The following is a 17,731-nucleotide window of genomic DNA, read 5'->3' as shown; positions in this document are numbered from 1 at the left end:
TTATACATAGCCAGTCTCACATTATCTTGTACAAATCAAGGGTATGATGTAAGCGTGAGCTGTTAGGGTGGGGACTAGGAGTACATCAGCTGGGACAGTTGCTTCTCAAGATTAACTTGGGGCTAGGGTTATATCTGCTGGGACAGTTAGTTTTCAAGATTAACTTTGGCTGGCTGTTCTCAAGGTTAGCCTTGGCCGCTGGCCACAGTATCCTGTGAGTCAGGTGGGCCCACTCTGATGTGAGGAATTTGCATAAGCATTGTTACAGAAGTGAAGTTTAGCCAGAGTTAAGGGGGAAGAAGGTTTCTGCATTCAGGGGAGTTGTTGATGCTAAACATTTTCCCACTTCAGCCAGATCCTTTCTTAAAAATTAGTTACTATAGGGCAGTTGGGCCTTACATTAGAATGACACTCATCCCAGCAAGATACTTTGAAAGAGGTACTGAGTAACTGAGGCCGATTAAGGAACCAGCAGATTCATGTTTCTTGTCTCATGTTTACTCTAGCGTGTGCAGATCAGTAAGTGGAATGAATGAAGGGCAAAATAGTCTGTACTATTTAAATTTTCTCTCTCTTTCATAAGTATACGTATGTTCATAAAGACCACCTTGTATAGGGTTTCCAAGGCTATAAATCAAATCTTTGTGGGAGCAGAAAGCCTCATCTTTCTCTCATGGATAATGGCTGGTGTGCTCGAACTGCCGATCTTGTGGTTCTCAGTCCAGTGGGTATAAATTAAGAACTAATTTTTCTACCATTTAGAACTGATTTTAAATTACAAATGATAATGTAAAAGTTTCAAGGCTGTAAGTATTTATGGAAGCAGAAAGCCTCATCTTCCTACCACAGAGTGACTGGTGGATTTGAACTGTTAACCTTGTGGTTAGAACCCAGTGTGTAACCCACTTTGTCGCCGAGGCTCCTTTACAAGGAGTAGGAGAATCAAACTCAAAATCAGTCCAAGACCAATTCCTATGAGCTTGAGGTCAGACATGCCTTGGCCGGCCAACCTGCTCTACCAATTCTGACACAAGCCAATTTTCCCACAGCGCTCGCTCGTTCTCAGCTGGATTCTAGAATCCAATCCACTGGTCACACTGAACTCAGTTCACACATAATATTCACTATTAGAGAGTTTATTAAGTTAACAGCTTACAATTCAGGATTAGAAATATTCAGGATACTTTTCTTGGGTCAGGCACAGCTATGCCCATATTCGGACCTCACTCTGGTCCTTAACCTCTCAGCTATGGGCCCCTTGGTCACTGCCCTGTTCAAGCAATGTTACAAAGCTCTTTTAGGACTGCTGATAAATGCTTGAAGGGCGCTCCATCGCAGTATAAACCTCAGCTTTAAGGCACTTGGCTCTAAAAAAAATAGCTTTCCCTATTTTTTTTTTTAATGTTTTATTATGAATTAGGTGATGGTTTACATGGGAGAACATTAGCTTTACATTCATCCTATCATATATCATAATTGCCATGGTTACAATCCCCTCCATGCATCATCAACCAACCAAAGGGTATACACTACAAGCCTGCCCCCTGGTCATCAGCACCCAGCCCCTCTCCCTCTCTGGGTCTAGAGTCCCCAGCCGCTCCATCTCTCCGTGTCATTGTCTCTGCCTCCATCTCTGGCACCATTGTTTCTCTGGGTAGGGTCCCACACTCTGCTCTTCTCCCTTGATGGTCCCAGGGATCTCCGCTCCTGGACTGCAAAGTCAACCACAGTACTCCTTTTGCTACAAAACGTCTACCTTTACATTTCCAACCCTCACAGTTGGTCCTGATAACAATTATTCACTGTTGTGCCACATGAGTGCTATCCCCATCTCCTTTCATCAGCCTCGCCCAGACAGATTGGATACTACTCTGTGGAGATTTTACCTTCCTCCGTACCCTCTGGATCTAGGCTCCCTCTTGAAAACTTGTAAGCCAGTCACTTCTTGCCTTTGTAGCCCCCACTCCCCATTTTGGGTAGCCAGTGTCCAAGTTGCCCATCACTGTCTACCCTGTGTATCAAAGGGATGGGAATGATCCTCGCTGTAAAGATTTGTTCTTACTTTTGAGCTACTGCATCCATAGGTGTAGGTTAGCTTTCCCTATTTTTAAGGAGCTTCCTTGGAATTTAAAGTACTCTGCAGAGCAGTTAGACAATAATTTGAGTATGAATATAGAAGCTCTGGTAGCGTAGTGGTTACGAATCGGGCTGCGAACCTTAAGGTCAGCGGTTCGAAGCTACCAGCGCGCTCCGCGGGAGAAAGATGAGGCTTTCTACTCCTGTAAAGATTTACACCCTCGGAAACCCTGTACAGGGTCTCTATGGGTCGTAACCGACTCGACGGTACTTAACAACAACAACAACATAGCATATTTATTTGATAATTTGTCTTCTTAGAGTTTAAAAGGGCTTGTCTGGACAGTAAGAGTGTCATTTTGATGATCCTATTCTAGTTTTTTTTATTTTTTATTAATGACTCAACTGTTAAAGAAATTTGAACCACTTTTCTGCTCCACAGTGCACTTACATTGCAAATGTAGGTATAATTGCTTTGACTTTACAGTTACTTCCAGGCCCCTGGGTGGTGCAAGTGGCATCGGCTCAGTTGCTAGCTCAGAGGGTTGGTGGTTCGAACCCACCCAGTGACACTGGAAGAACCAGGGCTGACTAATCTGTTTCCATAAGAATTACAATAAAGAAAACCCTATGGAGCAGTTCAACTCTGTAAAAATAGGGTCTCCCTATCACAAATCAACAAAACCAAAATTAGCAACAAAGTTCTGTAGGTAAGTGCTCTGAACATGCTTTATCCTGTTAATGAGAGATATTTTAAAATTTATTTCATTTATCCAGTGACTATTGAGAATCTGTTATGTGCCATTTAAAAAGATAATGGCTAAGCGCTTAAAAAAAAATCTTTTTATTCTTAATTGAATGAAGGTTTTCTGACATAATCATCAGTTTCACATTCAGTAAGTCATGCACTGTGTTTCATCTCAATGATTACAATCCCTTCCATGTAGCAGTTATCACACTTCTCCCTGTGGTTCCTATTTTCATTGCACCCACCTTCCCATTCCGACTCAACTTTATCCTTAGGTAAATGTTGCCCTTTTGATGCTGAATAATTGACCATTCCATGGTGAACATACCTATCTACTGTTTGGCCACAACGTGAGTTCCTTTCCGTATCTGAAGGGTGATCAAGATCTCAGGTTCCTCCGGTCTTTTTTGACCACTACCACTAGTATATATATATTTTTTTTATAATTCTGAGTTTTGTTCCACTTTTCTCCTGCTTTATCTGGGACCTTCTAATGTGATCCCTTTCAGAGCAGTTACTAGTGGTAGCTGGACACCGTCTAGTTCTTCTGGTCTCAGAGTCATGGAGACTGATGGTCACATGATCCATTAGCCCATTGATTCCAAGCATCTTCAGTTCTCATCACTCTTCTTTCTTCCACACATGGAAAGTGAGCCATTTAAGAAAAATTTTGCCACTATATACTTTGTTATTTTCCTGCTCCCCCCAATTCATAAGTTCTTAAATAAAGATACACTGAAATTTTAAGTTGGATTATTACAATAGTTATTAAAGTTAATTTCTGTGCTCCCATTTATTTACTCCACTGTATGATCGGCATTCAAGGAGCTCTGGTAGCGTAGTGGTTACGAATCGGGCTCCGAACCACAAGGTCCGCAGTTCGAAACTACCAGCTGCTCCGCGTGAGAAAGATGAGGCTTTCTGCTCCCGTAAAGATTTATAGCCTCGGAAATCCTGTTCAGGGTCTTTATGGGTCGAAACTGACTCGACGGTACTTAACAACAACAACAATGATCAGCATTGGACTGGGAACTACAAAGTCAGCAGTTCAAACCCACCTACTGCTCCTCAGAAATCCTATACAGGGTCTCTGTGAGTCAGAATCGACTCAACGACACTTAAAAACAACAACAAGAAGCGCAAAAGCACAAGATTAATTTCCCCAAAGCGACTGTTTCATCATCCTTCTTAGTTTTCTAGGACACTTTCTCCCATTTCTAGACCATCTATTTAATTCAGTATTTATTTTACTGACATTGAGTTCCTGACACAATGCTAGGTACTTTGTGCATTGTGAAGTCAAGAAAGACCCAGATCTCTCAGCTGTGCACCTCTTCATGGACATCCGTTTGTGAATATATGTAAAAAGTTATACAAGTAGCTCTTTCTGTAAGTTCCGAGTCATTCTTGCCAGATGCACTGGGTGTTGGAGGGCTAGCTGGGTGTGCTGTCTAATTTGGCAGTTGATCAGAGAGACAGTCCTAACCTGTGAGGTTAGAGGGTGAATTTAAATCCAGGCAGTCTGGCTCCAAGCTGGTGCCCCTAATTATGACACTGCACCTACCTCGTGTATAATCACAGAGTCATGTCTAGTTGGAAATTTTTAGTATTAATTAACATAAAATACGAACTTGTAAAAATAACTCTCTTGAATATAGCATTATAAAATTGTCTTGAAAATTTTTACTTACAATATTTTTTATTTGCAGATATTCAGCCTGTTCTGAAAAGCATAACATTTTCTAGCACAAAAGGAATTTATTAATCATCTAATAGGAGAACAATAGCTTGTTAGGTGGGAAAGTACCTTAACAATCGTTTAGTCCAACCGTTCTGCCCATATTTAAATCTTCTATGTAAAAATCCTGCCAAGTACTAACCCTTTCTTGGTTAGAAATTCAACATTTACAGGGCTGCCTTTCCATTTCTCTCATTTTAACTTTGTCAGCTCTTCCTAATTTTAGAAAAACAAAATAAAACACACCTCAATTATTTGGCAGATAAAACAGCAGAATGTAGAGAGGTTTAGGGACTTGTCGAAGGATAATAAGGTCATAAGTCTTTATCCACGCAGCAAATATGTGTCTACAGTGCAGTCTTCACTGACTGAGGAAATGAGGAACAAAGCAGGCCCAGCTTCGGCCCTTCTGGACTCCATGTCCTAATGGGCAGCCAAGCGAATGTTAGTCATCACTGCACAATATATTGGGTGTCCATATGTACTGTTAAAGTGTCAAGAGAGGGATGGGGTGGGTGTGAAGGAGGTGTGTGGCGATAGTTTAAAAGGGTGGTAAAGAAGGGCCTTGTTGTTAAGTACCATGGAGTCAGTTCCGACCCTACATAGGGTTTCCAAGGCTGTAAATCTTTACAGGAGCAGAAAGCCTCATCTTTCTCCTGTGGAACAGCTGGTAGTTTCGAACTGCTGACCTTGAGGTTAGCAGCCCAATTCATAACCACTGTGCTACCAGAGCTCCTTAAAGATAGGCCTTACTGATACATTAATGTTGTTTACCTGAGAGATGATTCAGGACACAGTTGTTGTTAAGTGCCATCAAGTTGGTTTCGACTCATAGTGACCCTGCATAGGGTTTTCAAGGAGCAGCTGGTGAGTTTGAACTGTCTACCTTGCAGTTCAAACCGACCTTTCTGTCCAGTGCCTTGTCTTGCAGCGACACATCAGGACTCCTTCAAGACACAGAGACATGTATAGCCCAAAGGCCCTAAGGCAAGAACAGGTTTAACTTGTTTGTTGGAACAGCAAGGAGGTCAGTGTGACTGGATCTGATGGAGAAGGACAGAATGTAGGAGAGCCGTCACAGAGAGGCTAGAGTCATGATACCAAAATGCTGCCCAGAGCAACCCTAGAGGAAGAGTAGAACTGTCCCATAGGGTTTCCATGACTGTAATCTTGACAGAAGCAGATTGCCACATCTTTTTTGTGGGCTCGAACCACTGATCTTTGGGTTCCCAGCAGAACAGTTTAACCATTGTTCCACCTGGGCTACATGTTAAGGATTTCAAATCTGAATGAGAAGGGAAGCAAACCATTGTTGTGATGAGGATTGATATGATTGGATGTCACTGAACAATTTTAAAGGGCCTCTGAATTTAAAGCATTGTGCAAAAATTGCCAAGATAATTGAAAGACAATCTTGATTTCTAGAGGCTAGTTATTTAGTGAAGATAAATACTAAACAATCATAATAAAAGCATACATGAAGTAAGCAGATCTCTAATAGTGGAAGAGAAGAAGGTGTTGGCTTTATTGAAATAAATTAGGAAAGAGTTGCAGGATACAGAACTCAGGAAATCCACTGGCTATTCTTTTCTAGGTAAAATATGAGTGAGTTCCTTATAAAATCTTAACTGTACTAAAGGGATTTGTTTGCATGTATATCAGGCTTCTCCAGCATATCCTTTCTGAAGGGCATAACATGTCTTTAAACTAAATATGTTGTTAAAAGCAGTTTAAACCATCACTCTGTAGGAATGAAGTAGCAAATGTATTTCCTTTCAAGTAGTTGAAAGATCACTTTGTTTTGCAATTTTGAAATAGTATCTTTAGATTGTGTGCATTCTTGCTATCCATCTTAGTAAAACATGAGACAATTATGATAAAGGGAGTGTTTAAGTACTCTGAAAGATGAATTTAGACTTTTCTCATGCCCTTAAGCTCACTACAGATGGTGTTTTCAAGCTTCACTACCGTTTTAGTCCTAATGTATAAATTCATTTAGAGTGTTCTCTGAAATATAAATGAGCTTTTTTTGTAAAACTTATTTGTTGAACAGAGTAATTTTTAAGCTTTACCTCAGGGATGCAGATGCCAGTGACAAGAAAGTCCCAAAGTGCTTTTTGAGTGTGTCACCGTTCTCTTGGGTCTAGTCCTTGCCAACAGCTCTGGGTCTCACCCTGCCCTCTGGAGACTTTCCATCAGAAACTCTTAGTCCTCTGATGTACTGCCACTTATTGAGGGTCACTCAACAGCCAGCCAGTCACCCTGCCATGACTGCTTTCTTTTGGGCTTGCTCTGTGCTCAGTCCCAGCAGTCTTCCTGGATGTCTTATTTGAAGCCACACCAGGTTTCAAAACATTCACAGGAAAAAGGACCAAAAAGATGATGAAATTTTTCCATGAACTTTTGAATATAGGAAATTTGGTAAACTTAGGATAGATAAGAGATCTCACTACCAAATCCCTGCTCTGCTAAGCAAAGTTGCATTTTCTTCTACAATGTTGAATGAAGATCAGTTAAAATCCTTGCATTATGTTGATTTTTACAAGTAATAATAATACTGGAACATTGGTAGGATAAGCACTAGACTGCTCACAATAAGGTCAGTGGTTCAAACCCATCAGCTGTTCTTTGAAAACCGTATACAGGGTCACTATGAGTCAGAACTGACTCCACCACACTTAACACAACAACATAGCTTTGTAGATTTTATCTTTAGGATAAAGTTTTTCTTTACAGTAGTTGTTGCCTTTTATTAGAAGTGCTTCCTAAATGCCTGAATAATACAATATAATGTAGCAATAACACATTTTCCAGCACTCAAGCTAATACTCTATTGGGAAAGTGACTATAAGAATGATAAAGTGAGAGCCGAGGTGGATCAGACATTGTGTATTTAATCACTGAATTACTCTGTACACCAATCACTACCTTATCTCATTGAATTCCCCAAATGGGCGCCAGGAAACCCATTTCCAATGATTTGTTAAGAGCTTGCTCTATTCCTACCTGTTTTAAACTCTTCCTTTATACTCTGTCAGGAAAGAGAGGCAAAGAAGTATGTTACACTGGAGTACCATTTTACAGATGAAGAAATTGAGAGGCTGGTGGGATTATTTTCAGTGTTACTATGATTTCTTCACGTCAGACATTGAATTGCCATGCTTTTAGAGTAACTGTCTTCCCAAATTACTTGAGAATTATAAATGTTTCCTCCAAATAAGAAAAATAAATTGCTTGAGAAAAAAAAATGAAGGGATTCTTTGAATCATTCTATTTATTGACCATGTAAACCATACAAAGTGCAGTTCATTCTCATCTATGATTAAGTTTAAACCTTTGCTGTTTAGAATTTTCCAGCTTAAAATCTAAAAGTATGTACTAATACTTTGTAATTTTGTTTTGTTTCAGTGAAAAATGTAAGGCTAGAGGATTTACTGTGATAGTGGATGGCAGAAAATCACAGTGGAATGTGGTGAAAACAGTAGTCTTAATGCTACAGGTAATTTTGCTTTTGACTACCATTTTGGAAATGGTTTTATTTTGCAGCCGTCGATCATGGTGATAATGGCAAGCCCACTTTGTTCCTAACACTGTGTCCCAGCTCAGCAGTGACGGCATTCTGAAAATACACACATCACTGTCAGAATACAGTTAGAGTTTAAGGAGTAAAAGTCCATTACTACCCTCTTCTAAAGATTTTAAGATGATCTAAACTAATATGTCATGTTTATGTAATTTAAGCAAAGTAGGCCAGTGATTCTAAAGGCGTATGATAGACATCATATTCACTTGGGGATCTTGTCATATTGTGATACCTGTACCATCTCCTCCTCTCCATCTCCTCCTAAGAATGGTGTTAGTTACCACAAAGTTGGTTCCAACTCAGAATGATCCTATATAGAGTTTCCGAGGCTGTAAATCTTTGCAGAAGGAGAAAGCCTCCTCTTGCTCCCGTGGAACAACTGGTAAATTTGAACTACTGACCTTTCGGTTAGCAGCCCAGCTCACAATCGATGCTACTAGGGCTCCTTCATCCTGAGAACTGCTGTTGTTTTTAAGTGCTGTCGAGTCTGACTCAGAGCGACCCTGTGTAGGGTTTCCAAAGAGCAGCTGGTGGGTTTCAACCAACGACCTAGTGGTTCAAAGTGATGACGTGCTCCAGTGTTTCTCCTACAGCACCACACTAGGATGTAGAACTGGTTGTACATAGGTTGAAAAGCTTCTAAGGTGGTTCTGATATGCCTTTCTCATCTCCCTACTTTGCTCCAAAAATCACCAGGATACATGGTGACTATAACCCAGACAGAATTTACACAACGTCTGTATCCTCAGGAACTGTAGCAGCTCCCACATTACTGTTTAATAAACACCTACCAGTCCAAAATCCTATAGATTTGAACCCAGTCTTATGCATTATATTTTTTGTGTTCCTCACAGAATATTTCCACTATGCCTTACACGTAATTGTTGTTAAGTACCGTTGAGTCTATTTCAACTTGTAGTGACTCTGTATAGGGTTTCCGAGGAGCAGAGGGTGGGCTTGAACCACCAACCTTGAGGTTAGCAGTCCAGTGTTGATCCTACAGCACCACACCAGGACTCATTACATGTACTAGGAACCCACTAAACCTTTGTGGGTTTAATATAAAGGTATTCAAGACATGATCAAACATGGAAAGTAGGGTTCACAGCTCTCATGCACCCAGGTTCCATTGGAAGGACTTCTAGAGAAAGTACAGTATAAGGGATTAAATAAACTGATTATATAATTTAAGTTTAACTGAAATTAAGTAAGGCGGGCTTATCTGGCAGGGGCACTGATTTTAGTGATGGTGCAGAATTAAAGGCGATATAATGAAGTGAGGTGATGGAAAGTGAGCCAGGGAAAACGCAAGTTGCCGGTAATTTGAGCATTCACTAAGGTAATTGTGATTAAAAGAAATAAATCAGTGATTAAAAGAAAGATCATGATTTTCAGAAGACATTGCTGCTGCTTTATGCATGTAATAAAAAATTTAAATGATATCTAAGGAGAGTAATTTTCAATGCTTTCACTTTTACTTAGGATATTAGGAAAAAGGGATTAGAGGGAGTAGGAGTAAGGTGGTATTTTTGTCTTTGGTTTTAGTGTTTGATATGGTTCAGGTGCTGAGCTAAGCGTGCTATTTAAGTTATTTCATTTAGGTTTTCCCACACAACTTTGTAAAGCAGGTTGTTTTATCCCCAAAGGTCAGCACAGGTTCAATGATTTTATGTCTTAGCCAGATTCTCTTAGCGAGCATAGAGAAGATCAGGATTGGAACTCAGCACAGCCTATCCCTTAGACATTAGCTTTGCCATCATGTATGAGTATGTTTATCAGCAGGATGTACATTTGAGGTGGGACCCAAATTGTCCACACATTATTTCATTCTTCTTAAATTGTGGCCTAAATGTTCCATCATTAAAATCACTCTTATGCGTTAGAAAGGACATAGCCTTCAGACAATCAGGTTTTAAGGGAATACAGGTTGATGTTTTGTAATAACTTATTTTCAGTCCTTTTTATATTCCAAACCCTGAAGATTAGCTCATTTCTGTGAAGGTTGTTAAAATAACTATTAGGTGAGAAATCCATTAATTATGACCTTGTGTTCTTCCTTCCATCCTGTCATTCAACTGTGTCACAGATGAGCTGTTTGGGACTTGCTGTTTGAACTGGACTTTGATCAGTGGCAGTTTTGAAGAGCAATCAATGGATGGTTTAATCCTCTCTTGCGATTTCTTTTCTGATAGGTATTTTAACAACTTTTGGATTTATTAATAGTTAACATTTTCAACAAGTTGCAATGACCTATTGTTTACTCCTAGTCAGTGTTTCCACGTACAAGGTCACTCATTGTTTTTACCTCAAAAGACAGTACATGTTTGGGAGCCCAGAGCTTAGCTCCAGCTCTGCCTGTTACTTGTTGTTGTTGTTAAGTTCTATTGAGCCAGTTCTGATTCATAGTTAGCCTGTATAGGGTTTCCAAGGAGCAGCTTGTGATTTTGAACCGCTGGTCTTGCAGTTCAGAACACCTTGGGGTCCAGTGCTCGAGTTCTCTAAATTGGGAGCCTTAGTTTCCCTTGCTTTTTACAGGCTTAATCATCAATGATTTTGAAATAGTAAATTTAAAATGTAATCGCAGTTATAGTTTTAACAAAATCAACAGTTCAGTATATGAACAAATCTTAGATCTGCCCTAAACTTCCAAGCCATGAATTTATTCTGTTATCTTCTTCATAATCCAGTCACTGCACGGTCACCAGATTTCTGACATATCTAATGAGATGTTTACATCGAAACGTTTTCTATTTTCTCCTAATTAATGATGGTTATAATATAATAATAATATGTAACTGTAATAATAATTCAGTGGGGCCATTTATGATCTAGCACAGTGGTTGTCCCTTGAGTTTGTAAATAAAGTTTTATTTGAGCCTACATGTGCCAATTTCATTTACTTATTGTCTATGTCTGCTGTCACACTATAGCAGCAGAGTTGAATAGTTGTTACAGAGACTGTATGGCCTACAAAGTCTAACATAACACTAACTTCACCTTTCAGAAAAATATTGGCAATTGACAAGCCTTGGTTTAGAAGATACGAAATGGTAGAACTTCAGAATCAGGCACTTCTGGGTTCTGTTTCTGCTGCATCACTTTTTAGCTCTGTGGTGCTGGACAAGGTATTTTAGTTCTCTGAAGCTCAGTATACTCTTCTGTAAAACTGCATTTGTTAATGATGGCGCATTTATGCAACAAATATTTATAGAACATCTTCTGTATTCCAGGCATTAGCATAAGCACTGGAGATTTAAGACTGACATGATAAATAAAACTCCTGTCATTGAGAAGTTTGCATTCTACTTGCAAAATCAGACAATACATTAATACATATTGTGGTGCCACATAGTGAAAAATGCCAGGAGGAGAAATAGAGGACTAAGAGTAGACTGAGTGAGATGGCCCGACTTTAGTGTGGCCTGGGAAAGCCTCACTGAAGAGCGAATATTTGAGTAGAATCCTAAGCTAAACTAGGGAGCAGTCCTTCTAGGTGTAAAGCATTCCAGACAGAAGCCAAGGGCAAACCAAAGTCGAATGGGAGTAGTGTGACATGTGTTCTGAGAGGCTGACAGGGGTCTGAGCCTGGAAGGCTTTGGTAACAGAGGACATCAGACAGGGAGACTGTTTAACAGGATATTCAGGAGGCTGGCTACTATGGAGAGATTAGCAATCCAGGTAATAGACAAGGTTAGATTTAAGACATGTTAAAAATAGATTCTGCAGGATTTACTGATAAAATATTTTGTGGAATATTTTCTAACAAAGTATTAATTTCCATTCTTTGTAGGTAATATGATTAACCACATCTAGTAAATGTGAAATTATATTTGTCATAATTATCTTTTTTGCCTTCAAGTTAGTAATCATGCAGAACCTTGGTCTTTTTAGAATGACCAATAAGTTCATTTTGTAAGGAAATTGATTTCATATGGTGTGAAGAAATTCTTTAAGATAATTGTGCTATAAAAAAGCATTTTTCCATAGCATAGGAAATCTAACTTTAATCTCAACTAAACTTTAAATCTTGCAGTTCAACCTAAACATATTCTTACTAGAGAGAGTCAATAAAGTAAGAACTAATCCACATGTATCTTCTAATTTCATTATTTGTTTGAAGTCTTATCTGGATCTGCTTGTTTTTATAGAGTTTTTAATTGTATATGTTCTGAATTTTGAATGTTTCTTCTATTTTATTATTTTAATTCTTTTTCAAAGGTCTCTTATTTAGCCTAATAAATATCTAGCAATTTATCTTTTAATATAGTGTTTATTTTGCACGTGTAATTTGGAATTTTTTCCTCCATTTTATAGAATGTTGTTCCAGCTGAGGTGTCCCTCGTTTGTGTAGTGAAGCCAGATGAATTCTGGGATAAAAAAGTAACACATTTTTGTTTTTGGAAAGAAAAGGATAGACTTGGCTTTGAGGTAAATATAGTTTTATTAAAAACTAAAAGAAATGTGTTATGTCTTTCAAAATAACATTTTTATGTTCTTGTTTTGTTCACCATTGAGTACTAAGTTCCCTAAACAGTAATTAGTATATATTGTTGATATTCAGATACTTGTTAAGTGAATTATGATTCTTTATCAAACACTGCGAAAGCATTTCTGTTTTCATTTACTATCACTTTATTAATGACTTTGATTAAATTGTTGTTGTTGTTAAGTGCCATCTTATGGAGACTCTGTATAGGGTTTCTGAGGAGTAGCTGGTGAGCTTGAACTGCCAGACTTGTGATTCAAGCGGACTTTGTAGTCCAGTGCCAACAACCAACAACGCCATACCAGGACTCCTTGAATAAGTAGAACTTTTTATTTTATTTAAGATTCTATTATTAACTCATACTAGGAAATCCTAGACATTTTAAAACTGAAGATAAAGCCTTTTTTGTGTATTTAGTTTGGTTTTAGTACATGAAAATGGTTATCTGTATTTTTCTACTGATATCACTATCTATTTTTTCCTTTTATTGTGTGATAGTATATCTTATTATATGTTAGAAAGAAACCCTAAGATGAAATATGCATTTAAATATTTTTATCATATTTTCTCTCCAATCTGATGATTCCTAGCATCCCAGTAAGAAAGTTGATAGATACTAAACTTTACGTTGTTTAAATAAGATATGGCAGTACTGGTGGTAAGAAGTCTAACCTCAACTCTGTAGATTACAGACCCTGGAATGCTTACAAGAGTCAGATAATAAAAGATTCATTTTAAGCCTTACAACTCAATTGTTAGGTGTTACTAAGTTGGTTCTGACTCATAGTGACCGTGGAGTCCTGGTTTGGTGCTGTTAGATAAGCATTGAACTCCTCTAACTGCAAGGTTGGTGGATCAAACCCACAACCAATCCTTGATCGGAACTATAGAGGGTCACTTTGCGTCGGAACTGACTCGACAGCACTTAATACCAACAACATAGGGACCACATGTACAAAAGAACGCAACATTGCACTGTTCTGTGTCATCCTCATAATTATTGTGTTTAATCCCATTGTTACTGCCACTGTGTGAATCCATCTCGTTGGTTATCTTCCTCTTTTTCATTGACTCTACCAAGGATGATGTTCTTCTCCAGGGACTGTTCCCTGCTGACAACATGTCCAAAGTACAAAATACGAGAGAAGTCTCACCATCCTGGCTTCTAAGGATGCTGCCTATATTTCTTCTAAGACAGATTTGTTTGTTGTTCTGGCAATCCATGCTAATTTTAATATTTTTCTCCAACACTGTAACTCAAATGTATCGATTCTTCTATCATCTTCCTTACTCATTGTCCAATGCAGTGAGGCTATTGAAAATACCATGACTTAGATCAAGTGCACCTTAGTTCTCAAAGTATTATCTTTGCTCTTGAACACTTTAAAGAGGTATTGTACAGCAGATTTACCTAATGCAATAATACGTCGTTTGATTTAGCAACTGATAATTCCATGAGTGTTGATTGTGGGTCAAAGCAAAATGAAATATTTGACAACTTTAATATTTTCTCCATTTATCATGATGTTATTGACCCAGTTGTGAGGATTTTTATTTTCTTTATATTGAGGTACCATCCATACCAAAGGCTTTAGTCTTTGATCTTAATCAGTAAGTATTTTAAGTCCTCTGCTTCCAGCAAACAAGGTTATATTGTTTACATATTGCAGCTTTTAATGGGTCTTCTTGTAATCCTGATGCCATATTCTTCTTTGTATAACTGAGCTTCTCCGATTACTTGCATAGTATACAGATTGAATAAGTATGATGAAAGGACACAACAATTTTAAAACATTTAGTTTTCCTTCATGCTGTTCTGTGTCTTGATCTATATACAGGTTCCTCATGAGCACAGTAAAGTGTTCCTGGGATATCTCAATGTAATGCATAGTTTGTTAAGACTCACACAATTGAATACCTTTGCATAGTCAATAAAGCACAAGTAAACATCTTTCAAGTAGTCTCTGATTTTAGCCAAGATCCACTAGGCATCAGAAATTATATCCCTAGTTACATGTCCTCTTCTGAATCTGTGTCAAATTTCTGACAACTCCCTGTTGATGTCCAGCTACAATGGTTTTTGAATTATTTTCAGGAAAATTTTACTTGTGCATGATATTAATAATATTGTTCAGCAATTTCCACATTGTTTGGTCACCTTTATTATAGATTCACAAATACCGATCTGTTCTACTTTGTTGGCCAGCTCTTCCAAACTTCTTGGTATGAAGGACAGAGCACTTCCAGCACTGCATCAGTTTGTTGAAAGTTTTCAGTTGGTATTCCATCAATTCCTGGAGTCTTGTTTTTCAATAATGCTTTCAGTGCAACTTGGACTTCTTCTTTCAATACCATTGGTTCTTGATCATATACAACCTCTTGAAATAGTTGAATATCGACCACTTAATTTTGGCACAGTGACTTTATATATTCCTTCCATTTTCTTTTGATGCTTCCTAAGGACCCCTGGTAGTGCAGTGGTTATGAATTGGGCTATGAACCTCTAAGTCAGCAGTTCGAAACTACCAGCTGTTCAGTGAGAGAAAGATGAGGCTTTCTACTCCGAAAAGATTTACAGTCTCGGAAACCTCTGAAACCCTGTTACAGGGTTGCTATGAGTCAGAACCAACTCCATGGCACACCACCACCACCACCACCACCACCACCACCACCACTTCATTCATTAAAGAGCTCTGGTAGTGTAGTAGTTATGAATCTTAACTTTATACAATAATGCCTTCAATGTTTGTCCTTTTGTGATTGATTAATTTCACTCAGTATAATGTCTTCCAGGCTCATCCATGTTGTGAGGGGTTTCATAGATTCATCGTTATTCTTCAGTATTGCTTAGTATTCCATTGTGTGTATGTAGTGATATTTGTTAAACATTCTTCTGTTGATGGACGTTTAGGCTGTCTCCATCTTTTTGATGTATCTCTTGTAGACCACACATTGAAGGATCCTGTTTTCTTATCCATTCTATTCTCTATGTCTTTTGACTGATGCACTTAATCCATTTGCATTCAGTGTGTTTATTGATAGGTGTGAATTGATTACTGTCTTTTTTTTGTGTTTGTTTGTTCCACATAATTTTCTGCACAGAGTTCATTTTGTTTATGGGCTTTGTTTTCATTTTCATTTCTGTTGTGTTTACTAAATCATCTGGATTTTCCTCTTTTTTTTATATTAATGTGCAAGTATATTAATTTTTCAGGGTGGATTACAGGTTACCTTGTAATTTAATAAAGTATTGTTTGTCTTTTCATTCTCTTAACTTTTTTTTTTTTCCTGTTCATACAAGCTTGGGTTTATTCCATACAAAATGTGATTACACATTACCTCTCTGATCAATGGATGACTACAAACAATTTCTGTCAATAATATGCTTGTCTTATTCTCATTATGGTACCCTCAAAACAAAGATGAAATATAACAGTGGCTTTGGAGAACATTAGCTGGGTGAGTTACATTCAAGGTAGAGAGGTTACCTCAGAAGGTTATAGTGATAGATTTTGGGGACTCCACAGGGGTCATCCTGATAGATTTTCTCGAAGGACACAGTGTTATCAGAGGAGCTAATAATGAAGATGTCTCAAGAAAAGTGAAAACTACACTGGTTAAGAAATGAGCCCCATTAGGGTAATGCACCTGTGCATTCTCTGCGAATAACAAGAATTCCCCTATGAGAATTTCATGGGACACCTTACTCCATCCACCTTACAGCTCTGACCAAGCTTCTTCAAACTTCTGTTTCCAAATTACAAAGAAAATTTCAAAGACAAATGATTTTAGTTCCTCAAGGATGTCCAAACCATGTTTTGACATGGTGTAAATTGAAGTGTGCAGAATTCTTCAAGGAGGATTGGAGACATGGAAGTGTACAGATCTACACACGGAGGATATGCCAAGCACTAATTCTTTATTTTAAAAAAAAGTATCAGATTTTGAAAACTTTATTTAATAAAGGTTTCCATGATTTCCATGACCTATCCTTGTGCAATATTTGCCATTTTGTAACTGACTTAAATGCATTCAGCATGTCTTCAGGGTTCATACATGTTATAGAATTTATCAGAACTTCATTTCTCTTTAAAGCTGAGGAATAGTTCGTTGTACACATATACTGTATTTTGTTTATGCATTTACCTGATGATAAGCACTTGATTTTCCCCACCTTCCAGCTGTTGTGAGGAATGCTGCACAGGTATGCATATGCCTGTGTGTGACACTTCTAGTAGACCTCTAAGGAATATGCCTAGGAGGGGAATTGCTGGTTTATATGACAGCCCCAGCTCGAGTTTTGTGAGGAGCAGCCAAATTATTTTCAGCAGCATTCAATAGCATTCTCACCAGCAATGGATACAGATTCGTTTCTGCCTACCTCCTCCAATTCTTACTTCCCCTTTTTGTTGGTTATCTTAGCTATCCCTGGAGGTGGTGTTAATGTTCCATCATGTTGATTCTGACTCATAGCGATCCTGTGTATGGTTTCCGAGGAGCACCTGGTAGATCTGAACTGCTGAACTTGCAGTTAGCAGTCCACTGTTTACTCAACAGTGACACACCAGGGCACATATGATTAGAATTATACTAAGATTGTTGTGAAACTTGAGCCAGTACCTTATTGTTTAATAAATTACTATTGAAAAAAATTAGGTCCCATACTTTTTTCTTATGTGTGTACAATTTTAAAAAAGTATGAATCTTTAATTTGTCTGCATGTGGAATGCATTTTGAGTGCCATATGTTAAGACACTATTCCTTCCTTCCTCATTAAATGGTTTTGAAGTTTAGGAGACTTTTTTTTGACTTTTCTATTACAGGGTCATGTCACCTGTGAGAGGTAGCTTGACCTCTTCCTTTCTAATTTGTTTATCTTTATTTTTCTTGCTTTGTTTGTCTAGGACTTCCAGTATAATACAGAACAGGAGTGGTGAGAGTGAGCATCCCGTTCTTGTTTCCATTTTCAAGGAGAAAATTCTTGATCTTTCTCTACTGAGTGGGATGTTGACTGTTGATTTTTTTTTTTTTTTTAATGTTTTTATTTTGGCTTGAGTGAAAGTTTACAGGGCACATCATCAGCTTCACATTCAACCATTC

The 17,731-nt window shown here is 38.2% G+C and overlaps 1 protein-coding gene across 1 annotated transcript in view; it reads left to right on the top strand.

The window, feature by feature from the left end:
* The window catches only part of SESTD1 (SEC14 and spectrin domains 1), a 79,647-nt gene that overhangs the window by 9,885 nt on the left and 52,031 nt on the right, over nucleotides 1-17,731 (top strand). The window contains exons 3-4 of the mRNA XM_006866704.1: nucleotides 7,971-8,061; nucleotides 12,460-12,573. Coding sequence (XP_006866766.1) covers nucleotides 7,971-8,061; nucleotides 12,460-12,573 — 205 coding nt within the window. The remainder of the gene's footprint in view (nucleotides 1-7,970; nucleotides 8,062-12,459; nucleotides 12,574-17,731) is intronic.

The sequence above is a fragment of the Chrysochloris asiatica genome, unplaced genomic scaffold (assembly GCF_000296735.1).
Source record: "Chrysochloris asiatica unplaced genomic scaffold, ChrAsi1.0 scaffold00094, whole genome shotgun sequence".
Lineage (NCBI taxonomy): Eukaryota > Metazoa > Chordata > Mammalia > Afrosoricida > Chrysochloridae > Chrysochloris > Chrysochloris asiatica.
Note: the sequence above shows the minus strand (reverse complement) of the source record. Positions and strands in the feature narration are given on the sequence as shown.